Source organism: Erpetoichthys calabaricus, chromosome 13 (assembly GCF_900747795.2).
Source record: "Erpetoichthys calabaricus chromosome 13, fErpCal1.3, whole genome shotgun sequence".
NCBI lineage: Eukaryota > Metazoa > Chordata > Cladistia > Polypteriformes > Polypteridae > Erpetoichthys > Erpetoichthys calabaricus.
In genome coordinates this window covers 38093827-38111578 of record NC_041406.2, presented here as the reverse complement: position 1 = coordinate 38111578, position 17752 = coordinate 38093827, and the positions used below count along the sequence as shown (strand labels likewise).

At 37.7% G+C, this 17752-nt stretch overlaps 1 protein-coding gene across 1 annotated transcript in view; it reads right to left on the bottom strand.

Annotated features, from left to right (window-relative positions):
* The window catches only part of c13h18orf21 (chromosome 13 C18orf21 homolog), a 77335-nt gene that overhangs the window by 40946 nt on the left and 18637 nt on the right, over positions 1-17752 (bottom strand). Inside the window, exons 2-3 of the mRNA XM_028818134.2 lie at positions 9152-9174; positions 7069-7268 (exon numbers count right to left, since the gene is read on the bottom strand). Coding sequence (XP_028673967.1) covers positions 7069-7268; positions 9152-9174 — 223 coding nt within the window. The remainder of the gene's footprint in view (positions 1-7068; positions 7269-9151; positions 9175-17752) is intronic.

Here is a 17752-nt window from a genome sequence, read left to right as displayed (position 1 = left end):
CACACTAGGCAGCATAGGTGGATCTCCTTACAATAAAGCACTATTAACCGTTCAACTGCAGAAAAGGCTCCATATTAACAGTGAGTGCGATCCTCCTTATTACTTATCCATATTTCGCACGCTGAGGAACAAACAAATCATGAATACACAGTCACGGGTACAAAACGATTCGGATCGGATAACGGGACCAAACACACGAACACGAATGAAACAACAAAATACACGGCGGCGCATAAAGCGCGCTTCGGAAACTCCGGGAGAGAAAATGTCTCGGATCAAAAAACGCAAAGCTCAAGTAACCCCGTTACAGAGACGTGCCCAAATGGACAGACACAATGAACGTAGACGCATACAGCGCGCGTCTCAAAGTGCTGCATCGAAACAAGCACGATTTCAAAAGAAAGAGCTCGCGTCTCAGACATACAAAAAAAGGGAGCGAAGAGACAGAATAAATGAACGCAGACGTGTACAACGCGCATATGACCTGCCAGAAAACAAGCAAGCAAGACTCCAAAAGCAGAAAGCTCAACTGACCGACATACAAAAACGGACAAGGCTCGATACAAACAATGCACGACGTAGACTGAAACGGACTTTTCGCAAAGCGGAGGCGAATCAATTAAAACTCAAAAATAACGCGTCACAAATAATGGACATGCAACAACGCGGCACTCAAACGCCACAAGCAAAACATGCCCGTCGCGGACATCAACGCCAGACACCTGCTAAACGCTTACGCCAGTTGGCTGACAACGCCTTCAATAATGAGTCCACTATTGAGGAAAATTCATTGGGATTAATGAATGTCATTTGCAATCATTGTCATTCACTTAACTTCCCAGAAGAAACAACTGGCAATACAAATAATGAATTTACACATTGTTGTCAAAAGGGGCAGATTAGACTGCCTCCTTTACATTCATATCCTGAATATCTACAGAAGCTTCTAACTAACGATGTGCCTGAAAGTAAAAACTTTATGAACTGCATTAGATCCTACAATTGTTCATTTGCTTTTGCATCTACCGGAGTACATATCAGGCCACCAAAAGGCAATGGCCCATACTGCTTTCGCATATGTGGTTAACACAACGCACTATATTATGTCCAAAAAATATTAATGTTAATCACATTAATAACCAGGTCATTTCATTACTTCCTGGAGAGACACGGCTCTTTCTAAGCTCTGACAAAGTTGACTCTGATGACGACAATGAACATCTGAATTTCCCCTTAGAATATTTGAACACTATTAACCCGGACGGATGACCACAACACAACCTTACCCTTAAAAACGGAACAATAATCATGCTATTAAGAAACCTTAACACTAAACAGGGTTTATGCAATGGCACACGGTTAGTCGTCAACACCATGACACACAATGTTATTCAAGCAACAGTTCTTTCAGATTCACATGCTAACAATACTGTTCTCATTCCTAGAATTGACCTTACGAGTTCTGACCTAGAATTACCTTTTACATTGAAATGCCGACAGTTCCCCATTAAACCTGCATTTGCCATGACCATCAACAAATCACAAGGACAAACCATGGACAAGGTTGGCATCTACCTCTCTGAATCCGTTTTTGGACATGGACAACTTTATGTTGCCTTCTCACGTGTTCGACGTTCATCTGACGTTAAAGTTAAAGTTATAAATGATCCATGCCAAGGAAGACTCATTCAAAGACAAGACACCATCTTTACTAGTAATGTAGTATACAAAGAAATATTCCAATAAAACATTACTCTATGCCAAACACTCTATTTTTTATTTATATAGGCATCATCCAAACCTGCACACTATTCTATATCTAATTCATACATCTCACTCTTTGTCATGCCCCCAACGCCAGGGGTTGGCGAGCGAAGCGAGCAGGGGGCGGAGCCCCTAGTGTATGTATATATATTATATATATATATATATATATATATATATATATATATACACATACAGTGATCCCTCGCTATATCGCGCTTCGCCTTTCGCGGCTTCACTCCATCGCGGATTTTATATGTAAGCATATTTAAATATATATCGCAGATTTTTTGCTGGTTCGCGGATTTCTGCGGACAATGGGTCTTTTAATTTCTGGTACATGCTTCCTCAGTTGGTTTGCCCAGTTGATTTCATACAAGGGATGCTATTGGCAGATGGCTGAGAAGCTAGATTGCTTACTTTTCTCTCTATCTTGCGCTGACTTTCTCTGATCCTGACGTATGGGGATTGAGCAGGGGGGCTGTTCGCACACCTAGACGATACGGACGCTCGTCTAAAAAATGCTGAAAGATTATCTTCACGTTGCTATCTTTTGTGCAGCTGCTTCCTGAAACGACATGCTGCACAGTTCTTCGCATACTTAAAAGCTCGAAGGGCACGTATTGATTTTTGACTGAAAAACAAACTCTGTCTCTCTCTCCCTGCTCCTGACGGAGGGGGTGTGAGCTGCCGCCTTCAACAGCTTTGTGCCGCGGTGCTTCGCATACTTAAAAGCCAAACAGCCCTATTGATTTGTTTGCTAGAGATTGTTTTCTCTATCTATGTGACATTCTGTGCTCCTGACACGCACTCCTTTGAAGAGGAAGATATGTTTGTATTCTTTTAATTGTGAGACGGAACTGTCATCTCTGTCTTGTCATGGAGCACAGTTTAAACTTTCGAAAAAGAGACAAATGTTTGTTTGCAGTGTTTGAATAACGTTCCTGTCTCTCTACAACCTCCTGTGTTTCTGCGCAAATCTGTGACCCAAGCATGACAATATAAAAATAACCATATAAACATATGGTTTCTACTTCGCGGATTTTCTTATTTCGCGGGTGGCTCTGGAACGCAACCCCGCGATGGAGGAGGGATTACTGTACATACATACATACATACATACATATATATATATATATATATATATATACACACACACACACACACACACATACATACATATATATATATATATATATACACACATACATACATACATACATACATACATACAAACATATATATATATATATATATATATACACACATACATACATACATACATATATATATATATATATATATATATATATATACATACACATTTATTTATTTATTACAATATATATACTACATATATACTTTTGGACAGCCAACACCCTTATCAAACTAGGACACCTGCTGTATGGAAGGACGGGGGAAGCAAGCAGGTTCAGGGCTTTATCTCCCCCAGATAGCTAGATTGCAGCCCCAGTGGAGTTCTGCAGTGCCTTGGATTCCCACTGGGTTTCATGGGAGTTGGAGTTTGGTGGCATAGCCCTGTTGGGTTCCGGGGATGCCACTGGGGGGGGGGGGGGGGCTGGTACAGTGCAGGCCTCACCTGGAAGTGCTTCTGGACCATGCTAATGGGCCACCAGAAGTACTGATGGGTGCAGGGTAAAAGAAGCCACCTCACGTTGTTCCAGGAGCCAAAGTTGGTAGGGATAAGATGTGGAGGAGAAGTGGAGGTGGAAACAGAGATATAAAGACAGAAGGAAGAGAAAAATAAAAGAAAGCAAAGAGTTGTGTGACTGTGCTTATTGTACTGTGTTGGCTGATTGGGAAATGACTGGGAAGAGTTTCCTACAACAAAATAAAAGCTGTGTGTTGTACTTGACTTGTGTCTGCATCTACTTTTGTCAGGTTTGGAGAGTTGGAGCACCACTTACAGCCCACAATATATACAGTTAGGTCCGTAAATATTTGAACAGAGACAACTTTTTTCTAATTTTGGTTCTGTACATTACCACAATGAATTTTAAATGAAACAACTCAGATGCAGTTGAAGTTCAGACTTTCAGCTTTAATTCAGTGAGGTGAACAAAAAAAATTGCATAAAAATGTGAGGCAACTAAAGCATTTTTTTAACACAATTCCTTCATTTCAGGGGCTCAAAAGTAATTGGACAAATTAAATAACTGGAAATAAAATGTTCATTTCTAATACTTGGTTGATAATACCCTTTGCTGGCAATGAGAGCCTGAAGTCTTGAACTCATGGACATCACCAGATGCTGGGTTTCCTCCTTTTTAATGCTCTGCCAGGCCTTTACTGCAGCGGCTTTCAGTTGCTGTTTGTCTGTGGGCCTTTCTGTCTGAAGTTTAGTCTTCAACAAGTGAAATGCATGCTCAATTGGGTTAAGATCAGGTGACTGACTTGGCCGTTCAGGAATTTTCCACTTCTTTGCTTTAATAAACTCCTGGGTTGCTTTGGCTGTATGTTTTGGGTCATTGTCCATCCGTATCATGAAACGCCGCCCAATCAATTTGACTGCATTTAGCTGGATTTGAGCAGACACAGTCTCTGAACACCTCAGAATTCATTCAGCTGCTTCTGTCCTGTGTCACATCATCAATAAACACTAGTGTCCCAGTGCCACTGGCAGCCATGCACGCCCAAGCCATCACACTGCCGTGCTTTACAGATGATGTGGTATGCTTTGGATAATGAGCTGTTCCACACCTTCTCCATACTTTTTTCTTGCCATCATTCTGGTAGAGGTTGACCTTGGTTTCATCTGTCCAAAGAATGTTTTTCCAGAACTGTGCTGGCTTTTTTAGATGTTCTTTAGCAAAGTCCAATCTAGCTTTTCTGTTCTTGAGGATTATGAGTGGATTGCACCTTGCAGTGCACCCTCTGTATTTACTTTCATGCAGTCTTCTCTTTATGGTAGACTTAGATATCGATACACCTACCCTCTGGAGAGTGTTGTTCACTTGGTTGGCTGTTGTGAAGGGGTTTCTCTTCACCATGGAAATGATTCTGCGATCATCCACCACTGATGTCTTCCGTGGATGTCCAGGTCTTTTTGCGTTGCTGAGTTCACCGGTGCTTGCTTTCCTTCTCAGGATGTACCAAACTGTAGATTTTGCCACTCGTAATATTGTAGCAATTTCTCGGATGGGTTTTTTCTGTTTTTGCAGCTTAAGGATGGCTTCTTTCACCTGCATGGAGAGCTCCTTTGACCGCATGTTGTCTGTTCACAGCAAAATCTTCCACATGCAAGCACCACACCTCAAATCAACTCCAGGCCTTTTATCTGCTTAATTGATAATGACATAACAACGGACTTGCCCACACCTGTCCATGAAATAGCCTTTGAGTCAATTGTCCAATTACTTTTGAGCCTCTGAAATGAAGGGATTGTGTTCAAAAAACGCTTTAGTTGCCTCACATTTTTATGCAATCGTTTTGTTCACCCCACTGAATTAAAGCTGAAAGTCTGCACTTCAACTGCATCTGAGTTGTTTCATTTAAAATTCATTGTGGTAATGTACAGAACCAAAATTAGAAAAAAGTTGTCTCTGTCCAAATATTTATGGACCTAACTGTATATACATATACACACACACACATATACACACATGCAGTGTGGCGATGGCCAGGGCCCTTACTCGGCCAGAACACTCTATACTGGAAGTACTGGGGGAGAGAACATATCCAGAGCCGTACCTCCCCCGGAGCGACAGACGGCAGCCCCCCTCCTGGGTTGTAGCAAAGTACCAATGTTTGGTAACAATATTAACGGGATCAAAAAATCAATTCACAACTACTTTCAGAAATTTAGAATTTTTTGAATTGAAGACAAGATTCTTGACCAATGAATCACACAGAGAGGCAGCTCTTCAACTTAAAATGTCACTCTCATGAGTCTTTTGGTTTTCTGTTTATATATGGGCCGATAATTCTAGAAGCATTCATTTAACAATATTTACAAGAAAATCAATTGTATTGTGTGTTTTGAGCAAGTAATTGGATAATAGGCATATGGATTTTTTGATTAATGAGATTTTTTTTTTTTTTTTTTTACTTTTTTTCCCCCATACACATTTTTACATTGTTTGCCATTGTACAGCACTGGCACCATGGACTTCTGTTATGTGAAAAACGTCTTTCTTTCCATTCTGCATAAACAAATTAGATTACAGTAATCCCTCCTCCATCGCGGGGGTTGCGTTCCAGAGCCACCCGCGAAATAGGAAAATCCGCGAAGTAGAAACCATATGTTTATATGGTTATTTTTACATTGTCATGCTTGGGTCACAGATTTGCGCAGAAACACAGGAGGTTGTAGAGAGACAGGAACTTTATTCAAACACTGCAAACAAACATTTGTCTCTTTTTCAAAAGTTTAAACTGTGCTCCATGACAAGACAGAGATGGCAGTTCCGTCTCACAATTAAAAGAATGCAAACATATCTTCCTCTTCAAAGCAGTGCGTGTCAGGAGCAGATAATGTCAGAGAGATAGAGAAAAGCAAACAAATCAATAGGGCTGTTTGGCTTTTAAGTATGCGAAGCACCGCGGCACAAAGCTGTTGAAGGCGGCAGCTCACACCCCCTCCGTCAGGAGCAGAGAAAGAGAAAGAGAGAGAGATAGAGAGAGACAGAGAAAAGCAAACAATCGAAAATCAATACGTGCCCTTCGTGCTTTTAAGTATGCGAAGCACCGTGCAGCATGTCGCTTCACAAAGCAGCTGCACAGAAGGTAGCAACGTGAAGATAATCTTTCAGCATTTTTAGACGAGTGTCCGTATCGTCTAGGTGTGCGAAGCGCGATACAGCGAGGGATTACTGTACACTTTTCTTGGCTACCCACTACAAAGTACACAGTGTAAGTAACATATAAAAAGTGGGGTATTCCTTTTTACATAACAGAACATTATGGCTATCTGCAGGAGATTTTTTTACAGTCAATGGTACAAGCAGGGGTTGCTTTGTATAGGACTAGAGTTCATTGCTAAGACCAAAACTGAACAAGTGAAGACAATGAAATTTCGCTTACTGAGAGATTTATGATACAAAATTAAGCATAAACTGTTAAAAAATACCCAGCAAAACCACTGATTAGAAAGGACTGATCTACCTGACACATCACACCTACAGTAATGATTTTTGGATGACTTTAAAATTTGACTATTTGGAATAGCAAATTTTAAATGCCGTATCTCAGCACCTTTCCTGCATAGAGAAGTACTGTAACCAAAAAGATTATATGTATATAAATGACTATCTTGCTTGTTATGCAGATTATCATTGTTCTTACCATCTGACCAGTAGAATTTTTGTACTTCTGCAGGATTTTAACATGCTTTAGACTCAGTGGTTTATGAGCCGCTTCTCTTTTCAATACAGACTGCACTCTTGGATTAAGCTTGTTTTTTGGTTTGAGACGCATTCTGAAGGATCCAGGAAGCCGAAATTGAAAACAGTGAGGACAAATACTTTTTCCTTCTTCATCTTTACCTACATAAGAAAGAATACAAACAGACTATATTTATTTTTAGAAATATATAATGTAGTTACTGACATGCCTTAAGGCAGCATAAGTCTACAAAAGGGAGTAAGAAGGTCCTGGATTTGATCAAAGCAGTCTCCAAATGAAGCATCAGAAATAATACTTGAGATATAATTTCTGGACAGAGTCCAGAACAATAACTTGAAATGTACATAGATTTCAATATTTTTAATAAAAGATAAAAAATAAGCAGGCTATTTTTAGTGTAAATTTACAAGAGAAAACTGGATGTTTTGCAACACTACATATTACTGCAGGTTGCTTACTAAACTGTAATGTATGAATTGTTTGCATATGTTACTAAATTAACATAAGAAAGATAATACCTAGATAAACACATACATTCCACGCTATTTCTTGTAGTCAATGCAATAACTGCTTATCATTTTATGTAATACGTCCTTAGGAAGAGAATATGTCAGCATTCCGAAAGTACAGTATATGGTAACTGCTTCTTCTATGCAATGCAATGTACAGTTGCATTAAAAATTCTAAAAAACACAAACAGATGCAAAAGTCCTCCATAGTAATTTAATCAATTGGCAAAGCTCCTGTCAAGAGACAAGTATGCGCCAGTACAAATAGGTTTCATGTTATTACAAGGCAAATTTAAGGGTTCCTTGTTAATTAACATGCAACTCTTTTGGTTAGGAGAGAAAGAATAAGAAGAACTCTAACATGTAAAAGAACAGCTTAATTCAACGTAATACAGTATAAAAGGGTAGAACTCTGCTGCTTTACATACCCTCCCATGAGAAGTAAATCAGCAGCAGAGTTAATCATTTTGGTATTGTGATAGCCCAAAATAAATGCATTTATGCTTAATAATAATAATAATTCTTTGCATTTATATAGCACTTTTCTCACTACTCAAAGCGCTCAGCAATTGCAGGTTAAGGGCCTTGCTCAAGGGCCCAACAAAGCAGAGTCCCTATTGGCATTTATGGGATTTGAACCGGCAACCATCCGATTGCCAGTGCAGATCCCTAGCCTCAGAGCCACCACTCCACCTGGCTTGTATCATGGCCTCAAAACATACAGAGCACAGTGTATCCACGTTCCTCTCTTTCTGGTAATCCTTTATCTACTGCAATGATGGAAATTACATTTATTTTTCCCAAAGCTATTCTGCATCTAAAAAATCTAATTTGATCAGCAATACCTTATTACTGCAAAACAAGTTACACTATAAATCATTTATTATTTCTGTTCATACTTACTAGCCAAAACCAACCCAGTTACACAAAACCATTATAAAATTATTTTCACTGTATGGTGAAATTGACACGTTGTACCTCCAACACAAATAATTGGACCCAGGAAATGTTTATGTGAGTTTTATGGGTATCCCCTTTTATGTGTCCCCTGAAGGCCAAAGAGATGCAGATATGTCCAGAGATATCTTTATTTGAATTCTAAAACATGAGTTATACCTGCTTTAAGCTTGTAACTCAAAGTTCATTGATAAACTTGCCAGTTTGCCTTGCCTTGAGCTCCACCCATCCCCAGGACAAAAAACTAAAACTGCAAGCTACCTAGTGATTTCCATTTTAAATGGCAAATAAAAAGACATAAGAATGGCATTTGTGCTTTTAACTGTATAATGGGTTAATGTGTAATATTTAATAACAATCAATACAGTACTAAATATAAACAAGTGAGTAACAAACTTGTCACCAAACCCTGTCTCAGTTTTCATGGAAAAGCCCTGCACAAGGAACTTTAAGTGTAATTGCATTTTATTTAATAATAGAAATTTAAGAAACTAATTAAATGCTGTTATCAAAATGTGGCATAACATAAATGTGATAAAAATTTAAGACAGGATTACCTGGTGATTTCTGGTACATACACCTGAAAAAAAATTAAGGGAAAAATTGTTATAACAAATGCAACTGTTTGTAAAACAAGTACATGCCAAGTACACACCATTACAGACAGGCATATACACTGATAAAATGCCTAATGCTGTATATACAGCATCTGACTTTTTTTTCTAAGATCTGTTATTTAACTAAAAGTTTTCTTTAATTTCTAGAGCAAGTCTATGATATCCCACCTATTTTTATGGCATACTGCCTCCCAGAAAATCATAATACCTCAAGGTACTGTTCTTCAGCAATGAAAATTAATTAGGGTAGCAATGTGATAGATGGTTAAAAATAACACTGAATAATTAAATCTATTTCCTCAATTTTTGTAAAGGATATTAAGATCATTAAAGAATTAGTCACTATAATAAACTGCAATTATAAATTTATAATACAGGCAAGATCTGTTTTTATCAGTTTATAAGAAGCAAATATTCTTGTACCTGTATTGTATTTAAAATATTATTTTACCAAAACATTCTAAATAAGACATTATAAAAACAGTATGTTAACATAACAGTATATTGTAAAACAGAAAAAGCTAAGTCATTCCAAACAATGTATTTATTATGATATTTATATTAGTATGATGGTATAAGATTTATAACACAAAGTATACCTTCTTTATATAGCGAACCTTAAAAATAATCATGCTTCAGTTTTATTTATTAAGCACTTGTACAGTGAGGGAAATAAGTATTTGATCCCCTGCTGAATTTGTAAGTTTGCTCACTTACAAAAAAATGAACAGTCTCTAATTTTTATTGTAGTTTCATTTTAATGGAGAGAGACAGAATATCAACCAAAAATCCAGAAAACACACATTACATAAAAGCTATAAATTGATCTGAAAGTCATTGTGAGAAATACAGGTAAGTATTTGATCAACTACAACCCAACTAGAATTCTGGCTCCCACAGATTGGCTGTGTGCCCATGTGGTACACAGATTACAATCAATCAGTCAATCAATTACAGTTACTCCTGCTCTCAACTTGTCATGTGTATAAAGCACACCTGTCAACAGAATCAATGTCTTCCATTCCAACTTCTCCACCACCACGGGCAAGACCAAAGAGCCGTCAAAGGACATCAGGGACAAGATTGTAGACCCACACAAGGCTGGAATGGGCTACAAGACCATCAGCAAGAAGCTTGGTATTCACTGGCAAACTTAAGACGGGCCTGAACATGTGCCTTCTTGAGCAGGGCGACCCTGGGGGCACTGCAAGATTTCAATACATTACGGTGTAGTGTGTTACCAATGGTGTTCTTGGTGACTGTGGCCCCAACTGCCTTCAGATCATTAATGAGTTCCTCCCATGTAGTTTTGGGCTGATCCCTCACCTTTCTCATGATCATCCTCACCCCATGAGGCAAGATCTTGCATGGAGCTCCAGACTGAAGGCAATTGATGGTCAGTTTATATTTCTTCCATTTCTGAATAATCACACCAACAGCTGTCACCTTCTCACCAAGCTTCTTGCTGATGGTCTTGTAGCCCATTCCAGCTTTGTGCAGGTCTATAATCTTGTCCCTGATGTCCTTTGATGGCTCTTTGGTCTTGCCCATGGTGGTGGAGAGGATGGAATGGAAGAAATTGATTCTGTGGACAGGTGTGCTTTATACACATAATGAGCTGAGATCAGGAGTATCTGTGATTGATTGATTGACTGACTGACTGATTGTAATGTGTGTACCATATGGGCACACAGCCAATATGTGGAAGCCTGAATTCTGGCTGGGTTTTAGGGGATCAAATACTTATTTCTCTCAATGACATTCAAATCAATTTATAACTTTAATGTAATGTGTTTTTTATCTGGATTTTTTGGATGATATTCTGTCTCGCTCCATTAAAATGAAACTACCATAAAAATTAGAGACTGTTCATTTCTTTGTAAGTGAGCAAACTTACAAATTCAGCAGGGGATCAAATACTTATTTCCCCCACTGTATATATTTAATATATACTTTATTCTACAAATTAAAACCAGGATTAACATAATAAGCTTACAATTCACAAACTCAGTTTTCTAGTTCAGGATTGTGGAAGGCCAGGTTCTATCTTGGTAACACTAGGCACAATGTAGGCAACAACTCTGGGGAGGGCACAGCCCATTACATAGTACAGTCATTTGTACACTCACACTCGGTGAGTCTGGAATTACCAATCAATTGGGGATATGGTAGAAAAACTGGAGTACCCAGAAGAAAATACGAATGGGTACAGGGAGAATGTGCAAACTCAACAAGGACAACATTTGAGAGTAGGATTTAAACCCAGGACGCTGTATCCGTGAGAAGCAAGAGTTGCACCAAATTAAAATGACAAAACATTCTCAAATCTGCTTAGTTTTGGGTTGTGGGGAGGGGAACTGTCAATTTAGAATTAACAATTAACAAATACCACTTGTACCTTTGGGGATGTACTATAGGAAGAAAACGAAAACCAAAGCAGGCACATTGAGAATGCTCAAGCTCCACACAGGTGAGGACTAGTCAAAGGATTCAGACCCACAATACTGGATCTGTGACACAGTTGCACTAACCATTACCACACGCTGCTCTGATAAATTTTGTTTAATATTATACTATAGGATTTCCTTAGTGAGGTTTTACACAGAAGTCAGGTCTTTATTCCCCACAAAAGTCCAGTGACCATTCCATGGAAAGAAAAGATAAACAATGTCATCTGATAACAGAAAGTAAGAAACTTCAGTTGCAGTTACTCCTCAACTTTAACCAAATCTGTTATTTCAGCTGAGGAAAAGGCTGCCATCAAACCCAACCACTCTTGTTTTATCCCACTCATCTCTGAGAAAATCGACAGAAGCAAAAATGAATCACAGAATCATATGCAAATTTGCCTCTATGAAATCCCATAAAACAAAAATTATGATATAAGTTTAAAGACTGGAAGTAGAACAACACAGAATGACAAGTCTGTCTAAATCCTTACTTTTACACCTATCCTACACCTATTAACCATAGCAAAGAATAAGGCAGTTGAAACTTTTGACAATCTACAGAAGCCTGTTCCCACCACTCAAAAACACAAAAAAAGTTATTTTGCAATAGATATTGCATTATTTTTACACAGAGCTAGTATTTTTTATAAAACATTGGTTGTACAAGATAGGACAGTACAATAAAAACAAATCACAAATGTATTTTCACATAATTATTAATTATAAACAAAAATAGTATTACTTAAACCTTAAAATATATACAGTATATGCAAAATTAGCATAATGTATAAGAATTTCATCGTCTTTGTATTAAATGCAACATAAAAATTCTGCATATTTTGCAAGTCTCCTCTGAATGTTCTACTTTACTCCCCCATAAATAGAAGCATGCTGGGATAACTAAAGACTCTTAATTGGTCAGGTATGACCTATTTTGGGTTTGAGCATGAATTTGCTCCAGGATCGAGCATTTAATACCATGTGTTCAATGGTGCCAAGACAGACTCATGCTATCTCTGACCTAGTTAAGGATAAAAAAAAGGAAAAAGAAAAATGGTAGATGGACCAGTGATACTTTTGTTAAAACACAGGATAGTCTTTTTAAGAGGGAAAAACTTACTGTTTAATACAGTAAAATGGAACACTATAATGACAACAGAGGCAAAATAAAATATTAATCCTGGATTCCCTTTGTCTGTAAAAGCCAATAAATGAAACCCTCTACAAAACTGAAGAAGCAAGTAGGACTAAGGCTGGCATACTCAAAGAAAATCAGTATGATCTTGCAAAAGACAGAAATGACTTTAAATTATAAAAAAAATCTCACAGTGGGAAACAGTGTTAGGAATTACAATGAGGTAACAAGGTCACAAGTCTTTAATAAACAGAAGTGAATAAATCTCCAAAATGAAAATTAAGTTACAGATTTATAGCGTCCCCTAATGAATTAAGAGCATTAGGTATTATTTAGGATAAGGAAAAGCATTTTTCAGATTTTTAAAATAATGCTAAAAATCAAAGTGCATTCTAGGATTCAGCAAATTTCCAAAAACTGCCCACAATGCCCCTCTCTTCATCTAATATGACTATCCGCACTATAGACTGCTCTGCTGCAGCAGCCTAACAATCAAGTACCAGTGCATTTAGTAAAAGAAGAATGCTGAGGTAAACAACATGGCAACTTGCCTTCTCTCATTATTCTCCAGCCATTGTTGTAATGCTGACATGCCACTCCAAAGATATGAAACAACTTTGTTTTTAAGAACTAGTCGGCATGCAAGCATTATGAGAAGTGAAAAATATTTTTCAAACACCAGTCAACAACATGGCAACTTGCCTTCTCTCATTATTCTCCAGCCATTGTTGTAATGCTGACATGCCACTCCAAAGATATGAAACAACTTTGTTTTTAAGAACTAGTCGGCATGCAAGCATTATGAGAAGTGAAAAATATTTTTCAAACACCAGTCATCTGCCCATTTGGGAAGTAATATACTATATTTAAAAGGGTGCACTCTACTTTTTATATACACACACAAAAATACAAACATCAGAAAATTCCTTATGAGAATCTTCTCAAATTAGCCAGTGCACCTGTCACTTCAGCAAAGATACACGTCACTGAAACAAGTAAGCAGAAATAGAGATTCAAAGAAAAGATCTTGGAATATATGCAAAGATGCACTTTACATTATTTGTAGAATATGCAAGTTATTTTTTTCAGCAGATGTAATCTGATAGATCGGAGATATTTTTATCCTGTAACTAGCACATGGTAAACATGCAATAACCATTGACATTTTCAGTTTGGCACTGTTTATGTTATGTGAGAGGATAAAGACAGAGATCTCAAATTAATCTTTTGTTTTCCATAATAAACAATCTCAGCCTGTGCTTGTTCATTTAGTCAGCATTAAGGCAAAAGAAAAAAAATCACTTCCTGTACACAATAACGTTTCTAATATGCAAATTCTAGAATATTTTCTTGTCAATCAACAGAACTACATGTAGAATAAGACCATGCTTTACATAATAGTTTTTCATTTTCCAAAGTATAACGTTTTTTATAATTAAGCAACTAGAAAAAAATTTTGTAGCATGAATAATTATAATATAAGATCACAAGTAACTCACTGAAAACAAATAATTACAAGAAATTATTATGATAGGACTAGAGGGCAAAAATCAGCAAGACTTTTGTACACCTTCTTAATTAGTCATGGGAAAGGAATCTTTCCTCAAAATCCACTGTATGCTTTGTTGTGTGCTCGATCCAACATAATTATCCAACTCACCGGCAACCCAATGGCTCACTGCTCACTTAAGATATGGTACCAGTGCAGTACATACTTTAAGGCAGATATGGTCTTCCCAGGTGCCCCAATGCATGGTGTTTATGTATTCCAGGCTTCTTTGACCTATGCAGTATTCAGTTTATCAAAGCCAGAACATATCTGAGGACTTACAGAGCTCTATACAGATAATTTGATGTCAGTTGAGCTACAATGTCATAAATGTTATCTTCCAGTAAAGCACTTCTTTTTTTCCGCATACAAACCAGACATTTCACGAAAAGCAAATGAAAAAATATGGGAAGTATTTATAGATTCTACCAATAACTTTCAGGGAATTTACCCATAGATGATATAAATTCCAAGGAGATGATGGGAAAGTGATTTGTTGTTTCCATTACAATTTCAGATAAGGAATGTAATTCAACTATCAATAAAATACATTGTTCAATCTATGGAAAGCATGGCAGAACTCAAACAGAAATTGCACAACACACAAATATACCACATTTAAAACCATCTTAAAACATATTCAGGACAAGATCCAAGTTGTGAATGATGTCATCAAGTCCCTGCCTTCCCAAGTTATATGTAGTGGGGATGCTCTATGCTTCAATTATCATTCAAACCATTTTGGTTTAAAACCTTTGCATCTCTCTAAAATACTGTAGTCCTGGATCTTAAATCAATTAATATTCAATATTCAAAGTAAACACTCCACAGGACAACATTATGCAATGAAAAATACACTGTGGTATCTCACTGGTCGCTGAAAGACTCATGTTGATCATCTAGAACAGGGATTCTCAAACTTGGTCCTGGTGGCCCAATGTGGCTGCAGGTTTTTGTTCCAACCAGTTTGTTTTTAATTGGACTCCTGGGCTAATTAAGTGATGTGTTAATTTTAAAGCTCTGTGTTTTGGGAACAATATAGAAATTAGAAAAACTAAGTTTGGTATATATATATATATATATATATATATATATATATATATATATATATATATATATATATATATATATATACATATATAAACACACAGTGGAGCCTCAGTTCACGAACGTCTCTGTACACGTACAAATCGGGTCACGACCAAAAAGTTCGGCAAACTTTTGCATCTGTTCACGACCACACACTCTGTATACGAAGAAGCCGGTTTCCCTTTCGGTTTGTGCGCACCGATGATTTCCGCACGTGTTCAGTCTCTCCCAGTGCAGCGAGAGAGAGAGACAGAGACACACACGAGCGCGCGCGAGAGACGGCTGGCATAAGGCCGAGAAGGTAGTTAAAGAATGCATCGCGCTTGTTTTTAAAGAGACTGATTCGAGCATTGTTTTAACCTCGTATTTAATGAAGACTTTTTCTATTGGATTTTAACCTCCACTTCACTTCTGTTTACAGCGATCGGTTCGTGTTGCAATGTTACTTTTCTTGATTGTTTATTAAATTACTGATTTTTCAAAGGTTCACTTTTTTCCCTGTGCTTAAAACTCATTAAAAAAGTGTTTTTAGCGAGCGATTCGTAGCACTATAACACAAACTCTTGTAATGTTAGTTTTCTCTGTTGTTCAAGGTTTTCTCAGTGTTATTCAATGTTTTTACATTTAGTTTACTATTATGCTGTGTATTCTATGGTTTAATTAACTATATTTGTGCTTAAAAATCTTTAAAAAAAATATACTTACATACAGTTTGTACGGTCTGGAATGGATTAATTGCATTTACATACAATCCTATGGGGGAAATTACTTCGGGTCACAACCAAATCGGGTTACGAGTTTTGGAACGAATTACGGTCGTGACCCGAGGTTCCACTGTATAGTATATATATATATATATATATATATATATATATATATATATATATATATACACACACACACACATATACACACACACAGCACTGTGCAAAAGTTTTAGGCAGGTGTAAAAAAATGCTGTAAACAAAGAATGCTTTCAAAAATGGAAGTGTTAATCATTTATTTTCATCAATCAACAAAATGCAGTGAATGAACAAAAGAGAAATCTAAATCAAATCAATATTTGGTGTGACCACCCTTTGCCTTCAAAACAGCATCAATTCTTCTAGGTACACTTGCACAGTTTTTGAAGGAACTCGGGTGGTAGGTTGATCCAAACATCTTGGAGAACTAACCACAGATCTTCTATGGATGTACGCTTCCTCACATCCTTCTGTCTCTTCATGTAATCCCAGACACACTCGATGATGTTGAGATCTGGGCTCTGTGGGGGCCATACCATCACTTCCAGGACTTCTCATTCTTCTTTACGCTGAAGATAGTTCTTAATGACTTTGGCTGTATGTTTGGGGTCGTTGTCCTGCTGCAGAATAAATTTGAGGCCAATCATACGCCTCCCTGATGGTATTGCATGATGAATAAGTGTCTGCCTGTATTTCTCAGCATTGAGAACACCATTAATCCTGACCAAATCTCCAACTCCATTTGCAGAAATGCAGCCCCAAACGTTCAAGGAACCTCCACCATGCTTCACTGTTGCCTGCAGACACTCATTATTGTACCGCTTTCCAGCCCCTCGACGAACAAACTGCCTTCTGCTACAGCCAAATATTTCAAATTTTGACTCATCAGTTCAGAGCACCTGCTGCCATTTTTCTGCACCCCAGTTCCTATGTTTTCGTACATACTTGAGTTGCTTGGCCTTGTTTCCACATCGGAGGTATGGCTTTATGGCTGCAACTCTTCCATGAAGACCACTTCTGGCCAGACTTCCCGGACAGTACATGGGTGCTGAAAAAATACCAACAGAACAGGCACAAGAAATAAGATGCAACGTCGCCAGCCAGCTACACACAAGACAACCAACCACACGTATTCTGGCAAGTGAACAGAAAGCTTTAAGATCTTTACGGAATGACAACAGCATTATTATTACACCAGCTGACAAAAAAGGCGCAACTGTTATCCTAGACAGAGAACAATACACCACAGCCATAGAAGAAATGCTTTCGGACACTAATACTTATCAACAGCTAAATAACGACCCAACAAAAACCACACAGAATAAAATAAACTATACTCTGACAAAACTCTGAAATGGTAACCACCTAGATGTACAGAACTTTCACAAAATGAAATCCAATGATGCTAACTGCCCGGAATTTTATGGACTCCCAAAAATACACAAAACACCACTAAAATACAGACCAGTGGTTAGCCTAATAGGCGGACCATCATACAACTTGTCAAAAAGACTTTTCCAACTACTTAAACATTTAACAGACGACTCGGATTATTCTGTCAACAGCGCGGAGTCG